Consider the following 14,490-nt stretch of genomic DNA (forward strand, 5'->3'; position numbering starts at 1 on the left):
CTCTGTCCATCTACCCATCTATCCATCCATCCATCATCCATCCTTCTATTCATCCATTCTTCCATCTATCTGTCCATCTATCATCCATTCTTCCATTCATTCAACCATCCATCCATTGATCCATCATTCACTCTTACATCCAGGAGTGGCTAGGTGGAGCAGGGCACTGGCCTAGGAGTCAGGAGGATGGGAGGTTGAATCCAGACTCAGACACTTGACTGTTACTAGCTGTGTGACCTTAGGCAAGTCACTTAATCCTGATTGCCTCACATCCAGGGCCATCTCCAGTTGTCTTGATCCATATATGGGCACTGGACTCAAATGGCTCCAGAGGAAAAAGAGAGGCTGGTAACTTAGCACAAGCTCCTTCACTCAAATACAATTCATATACTTATCATGGCATCATCTCCTGGATGTCATGGTCTTCTTCAAGGACAAACATTATCATCATTATATCTATCTATCCATCCTTACATCTCTCTATCTATTCATCATCTATCCATCTATCATCCATCTATCATCCATCCTTCCATCTACTCATCCATTCATCTTCCATCCTTCCATCCATCCATCCATCTTCCATCCTTCCATCCATCCAATCTTCTATCCATCCTTCTTCTGTCTATCCCTCCACCCATCTAAGGATAGCATCCCTGTTACTTAAGTTATGCCACAAAAGAAAGGGCTATGAGGGGAAACAGTGAGCTGGCTTTCCCATCTTACTAAACATCACAACTATTTACTTCTTTGATGACCTAACTGGACACTGGTCAAACACAACCTCCCATTCTCCATCTCTGTGCCTTTGAGAGTTTGATCCGCCATTCCAAGAAAGCACTTCCATCTTGCGGCTGCTTCTCAGAATCTGTAGTTTCTCTGCCTACACCAAGCCCAGAGAACACCTGCTCTCCACTCCCCTCTCCAAATCACCCTATGAAATGATCTTTGAAAGTGTCTGTGGTGTTGTTCCCCTGGGTGAACTGTCATCCCCCTGAAGGCAGGGGCTGCCCCCTTCACACCTCTGCCTGTCTCATGGGCTGGGTATGTGTCTGTAATAGCCAGAGAAACCCGCCTGTCTTTAATTCCAGGCCTGCCGTGCCAAGGTTCCATACTCAAGCTGTCACAGAGAGGACTCTGAGTTTGAAAATCAAAACTCTGAGTAAACAAACAGTTTAAAAAAAACAAAACAAGAGAGTACAAGAAGGGATGGACGGATAGAGGTAACACGTGAACCCCCCCCCCCCGGAAATTACAGCCAAGCAGCAGCAGTGTGGGAGCCCCTCAGAAAGCTCCCAGCCCGGCCCCCGGGCCCGGGCCCTGCCCCAGCCCGGCTCCAAGTCAGCCCCTGCGCCCACCTGCGCGGTCCAAGGCAGGGACAGCAGGAGCTGGCCCGTGCACCACCTCCGGGGGGCTGGGAGGGGCACGGGGGAGCCGGGGCCTAGACCCGGCCTGGTGGTCAGGAATGAAGTGCCAGTCAGAGCCCTGGGGGGGTCCTCGAAAGAGGGGTGAAGGAGCTGGCGGGGGAGGGGCCCGGGGCCAGGTGACAGAGATCCGGGGTGTCGGTGGGGGAGGGGCCGAGATCCGGGGTGTCGGGGGGGAGGGGCCGCGATCCGGGGTGTCGGTGGGGGAGGGGCCGAGATCCGGGGTGTCGGGGGGGAGGGGCCGAGATCCGGGGTGTCGGTGGGGGAGGGGCCTGCGATCCGGGGTGTCGGTGGGGGAGGGGCCTGAGACCCAGGTGTCGGTGGGGGAGGGAACTGCGATCCGGGGTGTCGGGGGGGAGGGGCCGAGATCCGGGGTGTCGGGGGGGAGGGGCCGAGATCCGGGGAGTCGGGGGGAGGGGCCGAGCCCTGCTCCCCACAGGCCCGGCTCCAGGCCTCAGGCCGCTCCCCGCCTCTCCGCCCCGCCTCAGTCTCCCCTCCCGTCGCCCCCCGTTACCGGTGCTGCTGCTCGCGGAGCAGCTCCATGATCTCTCGCAGCCACTCCAGCCGCTTGCCTGGCTCGTCGTCGGCTTCCAGCGCCAGCAGCACCGCTTCCACCGGCCCGGAGCTGAACACGGCCCGGGCCGGCTCCTCACTGGGCGCCGCCATCTTCCACGCGGGGGCGGGCTCTGTGCCGGGAAACCGTCCCACAACGGCCTTCTCTCCAATCCGCTGCGCGTTGACGCCGGGAGCCCGCCCCCTCGGCGGCTCGCGTCCCGCCCCCAACGTCTCCTCCACCAATCCTCGGCGGTCTTCTGTTCCCGTCCCGCCTCTTCGGCCTCGCGAGCCCCGGCCCAGCGGCCCCCTTGGCCCCGCCCCTCGCACGCTTCCTGAGCTCGGGCCCCGCCCCAACGGCCCGAGGCCGAATCCCCAGCGCGGAGTTCCGAGTCCCGCCCCCGGGACGCCCCGCCCCCGGGACGCCCCGCCCCCGGGACGCCCCGCCCCCGGGACGCCCCGCCCCCGGGACGCCCCGCCCCCGGGACGCCCCGCCCCCGGGACGCCCCGCCCCCTCGGAGGCTGCTTGTCCCCCCGGGAGCCCCCTCCCGGACCCCCCCTTCCTCCTTGACTTTCTTTTCTTTCTGAAACGCGGTAACTACGGACCTGCGGGGCGACTCGGAGGCCAAGTCCGGGCCACCCTCTGCGCGGGGCCTCTGGCCCACCAGTCCACTTCTCCCCGCTCCGGGCACAAACAGCGCTTGCCACTGGGCTCTAAAACTTGGCGTTCCACATGCCCCCTGCCACCCAGACACACGCAGCTTGATGCGGGGTCTAAATGCGCAATGATGCGGGCACTAGTGATGCTGGGCAGTGGTGCTGCCGGGCAGTGATGCCGGGCACTGGTGATGCCAGGCACTGGTGCTGCCGGGCACTGGTGCTGCCGGGCAGTGATGCCGGGCAGTGGTGCCGGGCACTGGTGATGCAGGGCAGTGATGCCGGGCACTGGTGCTGCCGGGCAGTGATGTCGGGCAGTGATGCCAGGCACTGGTGCTGCCGGGCACTGGTGATGCCGGGCAGTGATGCCGGGCAGTGATGCCGGGCACTGGTGATGCCAGGCACTGGTGCTTCCGGGCACTGGTGCTGCCGGGCAGTGATGCCGGGCAGTGGTGCCAGGCACTGGTGATGCCGGGCAGTGATGCCGGGCACTGGTGCTGCCGGGCAGTGATGTCGGGCAGTGATGCCAGGCACTGGTGCTGCCGGGCACTGGTGATGCCGGGCAGTGATGCCAAGCATTGCAGCAATGGTCACCTCCCCCGATCACCCCCAGCAAAGTGAAGCGGAAAGGGCACACTCTGAGCCGTGTTGGGAGGCCGCAGGCTCGGCACTCTGTGCCTCAGTCCTTCTGAGCTGTGGGGCTGCTGCCCACCCCAGCAGATGATGCCTGCAGGCAGGGCACCTCCCCCTGCATGAGTTCAAGGGAGTCTTTCTAGGTTTTTCTGAGCACATCTGCTCCTTGCTGGTAGCACAAGAGCATCCCATCTCCACACTACAACTGGTTTCACCATCCTCCAACCTTGCCACCAGAAGAGCTGCTACAAATAGTTGTGTACATGTGGCTCCTTGTCATCTCTTGGGGATCCAGGCCTACTTGGATCATTGCTAGGTCAAAGGGTAGGCATGGGTGGATGGGCCTTTGAGCCTGGCTCCAAAGTGCCCTACGGAATGTCACAACTCTATTAGCAGCATTAAGATCTCATTTTCCCTACATTCCCTCCCAGCGGCTCCCTCTCCTATTAGTCAATCTAATGGACATCGGCTGTATCTCAGAATTGGTTTGATCTTCATTTCTCTAGTCAATGGTTAACACATTCTAAATAAGGCTGTAGATGGCATCACCTTTTTCAAAAACTGTTCATATCTTTTGCTCATTTATCAATTAGGAAATGGCTCTGTTTTAATGTATATTTAATTCCTTTTGGGGGGGTTGTGGCTCATGGACAAAGATCTTTGCCATGTGAGGCAAGCATTTTTGATAGTCTACTTGAGTCCATTGACTGAAAATAAGGAAAGGGGGGTCACTCTAAGATTCTAATTGTATAAGTCAACACTGCCCACACTCGAACATGGAAGTAGTTGAAGCCACAAACGGCCAAAGCTGGGGACTCTGAGAAAGCAGCTTTCTTCCTGAGCCATCCTGAGGATGAGTAAAACACCCAGCCCCAGGAGGAATGCAGCATCGCCTTACCTGGGCTGCCATTCCAGGGAAGAGTCAGATAGATGAGGACAGTATTCCTTAGTGGTGAAAGAAAGAAAGAAGGGGGAGAGCTGGGCATTTTTTAGGTAACTAAGAGGATGAAGAGATTGAAGAGAATGGGGCCCTGAGTGTCCAAAGAAGGTGAAACCCTATGGGATGGAGGTGCAGGTCTGGCCAAAGAGGCAGTCCTCCCTCAAAAGCAGAGCCAGGAGGTACCAAAAAGAGAACTCTCTTATCTCAGCAAAGCAGAATCTCTAGCAAATTGCTTGTCTTCTCAAGAAGGGAGGGAATTTGGAGTTCAAAATTTAAAAAATATATAAAAAATTGTTTTTCTGCATAATCGAGAAAGCTCAACAACAGCAAGTCCAAAGCATTGTTTGTGCCTTCCCTCCCTCCTCTAAGGTGAGCTCTCTGAGGGCAGGGCCCAGTGACTCAGCCAGCCGCCCAGGGAGAGACTCCTGTCTTGCCCTGGGTAAAGAAGCGGCCTCTCCACCCAGCCCTGCCGCTGACCAGCTGTAAGACCTTGTGCCTATTCCCTCCCATCGGTGGGCCTCCATTTCCGATTTCAGGCAAGGAGGTGGAACCCAGCGAGCACTCTGGGTGGTGGCAGAAGCAGAGCACAGGCTGCTCTCCCTCTCTCTCCTTCCCAGGGACCCGGAGGTCTAGGAGGGGCACCTGGCTGGGAGAGCAGGGCAGAGAGAGGGCCGGGTGTGGGGAAGGGGCTGGAGCAGCTGCTTCTGCAGCCAGACAAGCCTTCTCCCTTCTAGCGCCTACATACCTTCACTGACACCTGGAATGCTTCCTATCTCCACCCTCTTCTCTGCCAAACCCTCCTCCCAAACTGCTCAGCTCTCCCCTCCTCTCAGGGAGTCTCCCAAGCCAATAGGCGCTCCATCAACTCCCTGCCTTCACCTTCAACCTGGCCCCCCTTTCCTCCTCCACACACACCTTGTCTCCTCACCCCTAAGAAAACTATTCCAGTCTGAGACCACTGGCATTCTCTCCTCTCCGCTGGGACTGAGGGCCAGGGGTCCTTGGGGTTGCTGATGTCTAGTTTGGGGACCCCTCTGCAGCCCCCCATTCTCCCTGACAAGGCGGGGCCCCAGAGCAGGCTTGCCTGGGGTACTATTGTTTGAGTACTAGGGTCAGTTCTCAGAGGTGGAGGGGAACATTTTTTCTGGGGCTCCTTGGCTGATGAGGGGACAGCTAGACACAGTTTGTTTTTTAGAAAGGGACATTTACTAGGTGAGACAATAAGGACGGGCATAAGACGACGTGCCCCTTCCCCAGCATCTGCGACACACTTTCCCATCATATCTAGAGTCCAGGGGAAAGAGAGAAAGCACACGTGTCAGTCGGGTAGCTGATGGCTCCCTTTTGGGGTGCTCATGAGGTTCCCCTTAGGCAGAAGGGACTTTCCCCCCAAATTCTGCAGAGCTCTGAATGTGCCTTCGAAATCACATCCATTACTGCTGGGGGGGGGGGGGAGTGCCAGGGTGCTGGTGCAAGCCCCAAGTCCTCTGGATTCTTCCAAGCTCACCAGGTCCTCTGGCTGACAGGAAGGGAGGAAGGGGCACATCCAAGGCCACGGAGGGCTGCTCCTCAGGACCACTCCACAGGGGTTCCAGGCTTGGCTCTAGTGTCCCTTGTGTTGACATCTTCCAGATGACCCCCAGGGGCCAACTGCTTCCTCAGCCAACCCAAACAGTTCCTGCGCACCTGGCACCTTTTTCACTTGGCCCAAAGCCTGTGATAGATTGATTGATTGATTGATTGATTGATTGACTGACTGAAACAAAAGCCTATTGAACTGTTTCCAGGCCCTCCCTGCAGGTATGGCAGGTGAATTGGGGCGCAATGACTTTTTAGACTGCCTCCTCTTTTCTCCCACACTTAGGCATGTCTGACATGCGTGAAGGGAGCTTCCAGCTCATCTGATCTGACCCCAGCTTTCTACAGATGAGAACTGAGGCCCAGAGAAGGGTGGGACTTACTCCAAGCTACAAGGAAGTGGGGGACAGAGTGAGGGCTCAAACCCACATCATTCTTCAGCCAGCAGCTGCATGCTGGACCCCAAACCCAGAGGATACAGAGTTGAGAAACAACCCCTGGTCTCAAGGAGCTTAACAACTGAGAAGTAAATGCAAATTCTAAACACATTAATGAGGGGGGAGGGCGCTGGTGATGGAGGGGCAGGAGTCTGGGCATGGGTGGCCCAGGCTGTGTGGCCAGGGCCACCACCCTGGCATCCTGTGCTCCCTGGCACCTGGGTCAGACTGAGAGAAACCAAGAGATGGTGTGGCAGTGTGTTTCCTATTCAACCAGTAAGGCCCTACTGCGTGTCTGGCACTCTCCTGGGTCCTGAGGATAAAAACGCAGAGAATGAAGGGGGTCATTGGAGGGGGCTGTGGAAAGAAGGGGGGAGCCGAAAGTACTGATGAGGAGACAGATGGAGAGAGGCCTCCTGGAGAGGAGGCAGGGGCAAGCAAAAAGCCAGGGACAGAAGAGGATGGCTAGTGTTTATACAGTGCTACAAGGTTTGTGAAGCACTTTACAAGTATCTCATTGGATCTTCACAGCCCTGGGAGGGAGAAACTGTTGTTCTCTCCATTTTACAGATGAGGAAACTGAGGCAGGCAAAGGGGAAGTGACTTGCCCAGGCTTGGAAATATCAGGCTGTATTGAATTTGGGTCTTTCCAAGGCGAGGCCCCCAGTGTAACCTCCTGCGTCCCCCCAGTAGCCCATTGGGATGAAGGAGAGGATGTGAAGTAAAAGACATATTGCAAGCAGCAGCTAGGTGGCTAGAGCACCAGCCTTGGAGTCAGGAGGACCTGAGTTCAAATCGAATCTCAGCCCCCTTGATACCGAGCTTGGGCAAGACACTTTAACAAGCCAAAAAAGATCTAACCAGTCTGAGTCTTTCCTCTCAGGGAAGCAGATTGTGATCCCTTCATAATTTAGAAGATGGTCTTTGGGGGGAGGTCCTTGCCCCGGAGCCAAGCCTTGGGCCAGATGAGTACAGATTTAGGGAATAAATCTGTGTTGATGACCCTGGGCTGAGCTGGTCCTAGGGAGGGCAGACATGTCAAGTCCACCCCCCTCATTTTACAGAGTGGGAGACCGAAGCACAGAGCAAGGTCCAGTTAGTGGGTGACCAGCTCTGGCCCTTCCCTGCACAGCATCTTCAAAGCCTTTCCTACTCAGTGGGACCTCACATGAGCCTGCATTCCATGAGAACCTTGGGCTGCCTTCACCCCCTCAAGAATGGCATCAGACCTCCTGCAGAAGTTGGTCTTGAAAGCTGAAAGGAACCCTGGGAAATCCACTGGCAGAGGAGAGATCTAGAAATGATGGTAGGGTCGGGAGGGCATCCAGAGTGGTCAGGGAGCTGGCCTGAGAGTGTCCAGTGCTGTCTCTGGTGCCCAGGACAAGGGAGATGAATGTTCCACACTTCGATGTTCCCTGCCCAGGTCTGCTCTCTGCCCCAGTGATGTTGCAAGGCTGAGACTTGGCAGAGCAAGTGGGCTTTCCAGGGAACCCCAACCAGAACTGGGGGCTGGGGGCTGGGGGCTGGAATCAGAGGTCCTGAATTTGGGTTCTCACTGACCTCTGGTCCCAAGGGAGCAGGACAAAGAAGGATCACTAGGGACCTGTCACCGGCTACTCTCCTATCAACAAAGGGAGGGTCATTTGGAGCTGGAAGAACATGGTAGCTGAGACTGAGGTGGTCCGAGGGGAGAACTGAGCTACTGACAGCCTCAGAGTGGATGCCCACCTGGCCCTCTGAAGACCCCGCCCGCACCGGAAAGCAGAGTGTTGGCGCTCTAACAGAGCGGGGGATCATCACTCCTAGCCACAGAGTGACATCTAGTGGAAGGATGCACAAAAGCCTTTTCTTCAGACCCAAGTTCAAGGGTGTTTGCTGAGGGACATTGGACCATGATCCCAGGGGCAGCGGATGGGCCAAGCTGAGATACAGGCACTCTGATGCCAGAGGGCCCCCTCCTCACGAGCCCCCCATGACCTCGTACCCTCCCACCGAAATCACTGCAGAGATTTTGTGTTGACCTTTTTTATGCGGGTCTCCCTTCTTAAAATGGAGACTCCCTGAGGTCAGGGACACTTTTTCTTTTCCATGGGACCCCAGCACCTCAGAAAGCGCCTGAATAAATGAATCCTCTGGTTGCGTAACCTCACAGTCACTCAGTATCTTCAGCGGGCCAGGCTTTTTGTACAGTCCCCAGGGATCCCTCCGAGACCCATGAGGAGGAGATGAGGGCCAGGCCAGATGGGATCCGGGTGAAAGAAAAACTGAGAAGCAGCCAAGTTGTTCAAGTGCAAATGGCTTTCCCAGAGTGTTCTCTACCCATTGAATAGATGGATGATGGAGACCTGAAGCTGCAGGTTTCTACCCTAGAACTGCACGCCAACTAGCAGAACTGAGAGCAGAGACTGTCAGAGATGAGACCTAGAACTGAGAGAGTAAGACGGGGTGGGGGATCCCCAACAGGAGTGGCAGGGCTGCTAGGGAGCTAATAGAAAATGAATTCTGGGAGCTAGCCGGACACTTGGTGACCCAGCCTAACCAAGAAGAGAGTCTGACTGACAACTGGTCCCCCCAAGTTCTTTGGAAGAATGTCCACAGGTTCATAGGGACTTCAGATACCTCCTTTTCCAGGTGAGGAAACTGAGGCCCAAAGAGGCTGTGGCCTGCCCAGCGTCACCCAGGGAAGTCAGCCTTCCCCAGCTAGTCCACTGTCCTGAAAGCCGAGCCTTCCCATGACCTTCTTCGTCCTCGGAGAGGCTTGGAACCGATTGGTCTCCGGCCACTCTGGCTGGACGGCTCTGTGTTCAAGGAAGCTCAGGAGCAGAGAGTGGGCTGCGCCTCCCCAGCCTGGGGGCCCCGAGCTGGCCGCTGCCCCCTCGGCTCCCCAGGGAGCTGGGACAAAGGCCTGACCCAGACTCGAGCTCTCTGAAGGGGCGCTTTGTCCCAGCGGCCATCGGGATCAATTTTCAGGAGCTCAGGTTACCCCGGGAAGATTTCGTAGGAAGTTTCCTGATACAGAGACATTGTTCCCCCTCCCCGCCGCCCCCCCCCCCCCCCCCGCTCCTTGACTTGAGTTTTCTGGTCAGATTCAGAGATTGGTGCAGGGCTGCCCCCGACCCCCCGACTCCCCCCGACCACAAATGACCCAGTAACCGGAGCCCACTCTTTAAACCCTCCAGAGAAAAGGCTTTTTCTAAAGGGAAGAAAAATCATTTTATTGGGGAGGGTCTTTTTCCCCAGTGTAAAAATCTCTCAGGGACTCTCCTCTACCTTCTGCTCGTCCTTCTCATTAGGGTTATTATTCCCAGGAGGTGGGGAGCACTCTTCATAGACAGAAGGAATGGCCAGGGTCGCCCCCAAAAAAAAGAGGTGAGGAGGAAATGTGTCCATTCCTTTGCTGGGGGCCAGAATGCTGCATGTCTTCCTCGAAGCTAGGGGGAAGGTGCCAGCCCCCCATCTGCCAGTCCCTGCAGGAGAGACCAAAGAAAAGCTTGCTGGGTAATGGGTTGATCTACTGGCACATGCTGGCTCAGCGTTTGCCACTAAAGTCCTTGTGGTATGGGGTTGGAGGACCTGTGTTCAAATCCTGCCTTTGACATTTACTACTTGCACATCTGTGGGCAAGGGCCTTTCTTCCCCTCCCTGGGCCTTGGTTTCCTCCACTGTAAAATGAGAGATTGAACCTCCAGAGAGGTCCCTGTGCTCCTATAATGAGGGCTCCATAGCAGAGGGTATACCCCCAGGGATGACCCGAATGAGTTTCAAATCTCAGCTCTGCCACTCACTGTATGACCAAGGGCAAGCGCAAAAAATCTTTCCTCATTGGTAAAATGAAGGGGGTGTCAGGGCGCTCCCAGCCTCTGACTTGGTCCAACTAAGAGCAGAGTGCAAGAGTGACCCCCAGCATTCCCAGGAGGTGAAAACATGGAGGAGACCTCTTGGGTGCAGGGACCTCCTTCCTTCATTCCTGGGCAAATAGGAATTTATTATAAATCACATCTCGAGTGCTGTATATGACAAAGGAAGCAAACCCTCGCCGGAGGGAGCCTGTCTGATTTGTCAGTTTTGATGATGGGCTCCCCCGGGGAGCGAGCCCCTGCATGTCGGTGCCCGCTAATTACCCCTGGAAAGAATCCACTCAGGCCAGGACTCAGCCCCCCAAACCCAGCCCCAGCCCCAGACCCCAGCTCAGGCTCAGCCAAGGCAAAAGGAGGCATGCCATCTGGGCCTCAAAGGCTGGCCCTGCAGTTGCTTCCATTCAGGTCAGTAGAAATACTCCCCGGGGAGCCCTGGGGAGAATTCACCCCCACGTCCACTCACTTGTTCATTCATTCATTCCCTCATTTATTTATCCATTGACTCACTTATTCAGTCATTCACTCACTTGTTCATCCAGTCATTCTTTCTTCTTTTACACATTCCTTCTATTGACTCTGCCTAAAGTCAGGGAAGAGATGGTGACCCAGGGCTGGCATCCCACCCTTCTCCAACCCCTTCATACATAGAGTGCGAAAGGACACACAACCCATGTATGAACCAGCCCCGGGAGGAGCCCAAAACTTCATGGGATGATTGAGCCTAGATTTAAAGAGGAGAAGCACAATTCACCATCAAGATTATTACCCATGGACCCGGAAGCCCGAAGATGGGGGGTAGAGCCTCATCCTGTCAGTGTGACCTTGAAACAAGTCACCTCTCCCAATGGTGCCTCAGTTTCTTCTTTTGTAAAATAATGGGGATAGATCATAGTGTCTAAGACCACCCTGGCTCTGACATCATCTTACCTGCTCTAGGTGGCCTTCCATCTCTGACCTTCCCTGTTCTAAGGCCCCTCCCAGCTCTGTTAGTCTGAGCTCCATCTCTGTTGACTCTCGGCTTCCCCGAGGCAGAAGAAAAATGTATCTCCTCATCAGACCTCAAATCTTTCTGGAAGTACAGGTAGAGTTTCTTTTCCATAACAAAAAAAAAAAAAATTTCCAAGACTAGGATCTGACTTGGACTCCATTTCCAGGTAGGGGAGAGCTGCTTTTCCACCCACGCCCTGAGGCAGCCCAGAGTCCTCACCTAACAGCCCCATCCCTGCTTTACTCTGTTCCTCAGTTTCCTTCTCTGCAAAGTGGGAACAACCAAAGTGCCCAAGTTTTTGTGAAGATCCAATGGGTGATATTTGTGAGGTATTTTGTAAACCTCAAGGGAAGAGCTCTGAGCTGCTGACTCTCCCACCCTGAGCTCTGTGCCTCAGTTTCTTCCTTTGTAAATTGAGGGGCATGTCCAAGATGACCTCTGAGGTCCTTTCAGTTCGGCATTTAGGATCCTGCTGGTGGCCTTGGGTAAGGTCACCTTTCTTCAACCTGACTGGCTCCTTCTTGGAACTCTAGGACCCCAGATCCCCCCAGAGGTCTCACCTTTAAGTCACACTCTAGAATAGATAAGGGAGCAGAAGGAGGGGTTCACAGTCCATTCTCCAGAAGACACTGACATCTTTCCCAACCCACCCATAATCACTGGGACTATCAAGGCTCTATCTGAATCCTGTAGGGGCTGGAGATCTGCCCCCCCCCCCCGAGACAAGAATGGAAGAAGGGGGAGAGGAGTATCTCCCTGATGGATCCTGGGAAGGACAGGAGCAGAGAAAGTGGGGGATGAGAGAACATGTCGGATGGAGGCCTGGAGAGCTGGGGGCCAGCCCCACCCTCCTTTCCAGTCTGGGTTCAGGGGTCCCTACTCCCTGTCCTCTATTCCTTCCTCCATCCATGACCTTTTTTTTTTAGGTTTTTGCAAGGCAAATGGGGTTGAGTGGTTTGCCCAAGGCTACACAGCTAAGTCATTATTAAGTGTCTGAGACTGGATTTGAACCCAGGTCCTCCTTTATCCACTATGCCACCTAGCCGTCCACAGGGGCATCTTCACAAACTAGGGAATGAGCATGGAAGGCATTACAGAATTCTGCTAGATTCCTTGTTCAAAAATTCTAGAGGTTCATCAAACCAGACTCACCCCTGACCTTACAGAGGAGACCCAAAGACAAGCATCTTGCTCTACGTCACATAGCTGGTAATTGTGGGATCTAGGAGCAAGAACGGCCTTCAACCCAAATCCCAAGACCCTCTCTCCTACACCATGCTGCCCTGACTTTGCCAAACTCCTGAGCCCTCTCCTCCGGGCCCCAGCCTGGGGCCAATGCCAACTAGGAGCAGGAGTACGGGGGGAAGCCTTCCCCTTTCAGTAACCCGAGTGCCCATCGGCCGGGCACAGGAGGCAGTGCTGACTCATCCTGACCCAGCGCAGCAGGATGGCTCTCTCCGTGGGTGTTGCAACAAGGCGGCCGACAGCTCTGGGCTTTGTCTGAGCCTGGGCTTCCGGCTCTGCCCTGCCTGGCCCTGGCACTCGGGGCTGGCTCTGCCTGCCCTTCCCTGCCCCTGCGGGAGGCGAGCTTGGGCTCAGACTCACAAACATAGGGCGATGTGCTTTAAAGGGAAGGACAGCTCGGCCCACTCGAAATGGCTTCCACTCTTTAGGGTGCTGACCCCCATCAACTCTCACTCCCTGACCTTGTGTTTCCCTCCTTCAGACTAAATGTCCTCATCTCGCCCTTGAGCCAAGCCACTAGGGGGGCCTGCTCCCTCACCCTCCTTGCACCTGGTCCTTCTGCCTCAGGTGCCTTCCTGAATCCAGTGCCCCCAAGGAGTCTGGCAGGGTAGCCTGGCTGGACTCTGGCTCCCCACCCCCATCTCTCAGGGAACCAGATCCCACATTCACTGGGTCACTTTCAACTGACTGTATTGGATGCTGCCTCTGGCTCCTACCAGCCAGGGCCGGCTCATGAGCAAAGGACCCTTTCTTCTGGCCCGTCCCCCCTCTCTCTTTGATCCATGGAGAGCCAAGAACCAGGGCTCCCCCATGTCCAGGGTGGGAGGGAAAAGCCCCCAGAGCCAGCCCCAAAGTGGTCTCCCAAGTGTTTGTTTTTTGATGAAAGAAAACTTCTGAGAAGGGAAATTCAAAGGCAGCCTGTGCCAGTCTTTCCCAAGCCCATCAATAATCTCCGGTGCCATTAATGATTTACTCCAGGCCCTTTCAGCTGTTTGCTTTGCTCTTCACTCCGAGGGGCTCCCTTAGCAACCTGGCCATCCCCAGCCTCCATCTCTCCTTGAACCCGAGGGCACCCTCTTAAGGAAGTGCCCCCAGGCCTCGGAGGGCACCAGGCTCTCCTTAGTGTTTGTCAAAGCCAAAGGGCTGCCTCCAGCCTTCCTGAATGGGCTTCTTTCCCTCCTGCCTCTCCAGCCCAGCCCTATTGAAAGTGGCTGTTTGCCATCCTCACTGAGTCAACATCTACCCCCACCTTCCTTTCCTGACTAGGCCGGGGTCTTCAGGGAGTGCCAGCACCCCGCTTCTCCAGATGCCCGTGCTCACTGGGAGATGGCCCTGAGCACTACCCATCCCTGCCCGGGTTCACCAAGGACCCATCCCCATGGGGGCTGGGCCAGGGCTCCAACCTAGGGCAGCTCCACCAAGCAGTGTTGCCCCAGTCAATCTGAGGAAAGCCCCAGACAGGGCCAGGGCGGAGCATGGCATCCTACAGATGCCCTTTCTAGAGCCCCGACCGGCTCCCAAAGAGTCTTCCTCCCTCCCATCTTGGGAGACAGGTGCTGCCGGATGGACATCACAGAAGGAGAAACTGAGGGTCCAGGGGATCCCCCAGGGCAACAATCTGGATTCACACTCGGGTCTCTGATGTGCATTGACTTCTCTCTTTTTTCTTAAACATAATCTCCATTTTTAAAAAATGTCATCTTCTCTACTTCCCAGTGCAGCCCTACACTGAGACAGGTGTGAGAAGGAGGGAGCTCCACACCTCCAGCCTCTCCCACTGACACAGCTGGCTGGCTAGTGATGAGGACAGAGCTGGGAAGAGGAAAGGGACCACAGAAGGCCTAATCCATCCGGAGCTAGCAGGACCTCGGAGGTCATCCAACCCAGCTGACAGAGGGGGAAGCTGAGGCTCAAAGAGGACAAGATAACATAGAACCTGGGTCCTCTGACCTGAGCCTCCTACCCCTGTTTGTGGCCTGGAAATGGGGCTTAAGAGCTCCCATAGAGAGACACTGGCTGAGTTCAGCTCCCCCCCCCCCACCAAGAGCAGAAAATGCCCCTCCCTCTCTCCGTTACATGAGTGGGATGCCGCATCTTCTCTGTGTGTGTGCGTGTCTGTCTGTCTGTCTCTGTCTCTCTCTATCTCTCCCTCCCCCTCCCTCCCCCTTCTCTCCTTTATCTC

General features: G+C 55.7%; 1 protein-coding gene across 3 annotated transcripts in view; it reads right to left on the reverse strand.

The window, feature by feature from the left end:
• Positions 1-2,278, reverse strand: part of ATXN10 (ataxin 10) — a 76,403-nt gene extending 74,125 nt beyond the window's left edge. For 2 of the 3 annotated variants that reach the window (XM_074227288.1, XM_074227287.1), the window contains exon 1: positions 1,936-2,278. In XM_074227288.1, the coding sequence (XP_074083389.1) occupies positions 1,936-2,087 (152 nt within the window). In that variant the 5' untranslated portion in view covers positions 2,088-2,278. The remainder of the gene's footprint in view (positions 1-1,935) is intronic. The other variant, XM_074227289.1, reaches the window with a different exon arrangement.
• Between the last annotated feature and the right edge of the window lie 12,212 nt (positions 2,279-14,490).

This window comes from Macrotis lagotis, chromosome 2 (assembly GCF_037893015.1).
Source record: "Macrotis lagotis isolate mMagLag1 chromosome 2, bilby.v1.9.chrom.fasta, whole genome shotgun sequence".
In the NCBI taxonomy this organism is placed as follows: Eukaryota; Metazoa; Chordata; class Mammalia; order Peramelemorphia; family Peramelidae; genus Macrotis; species Macrotis lagotis.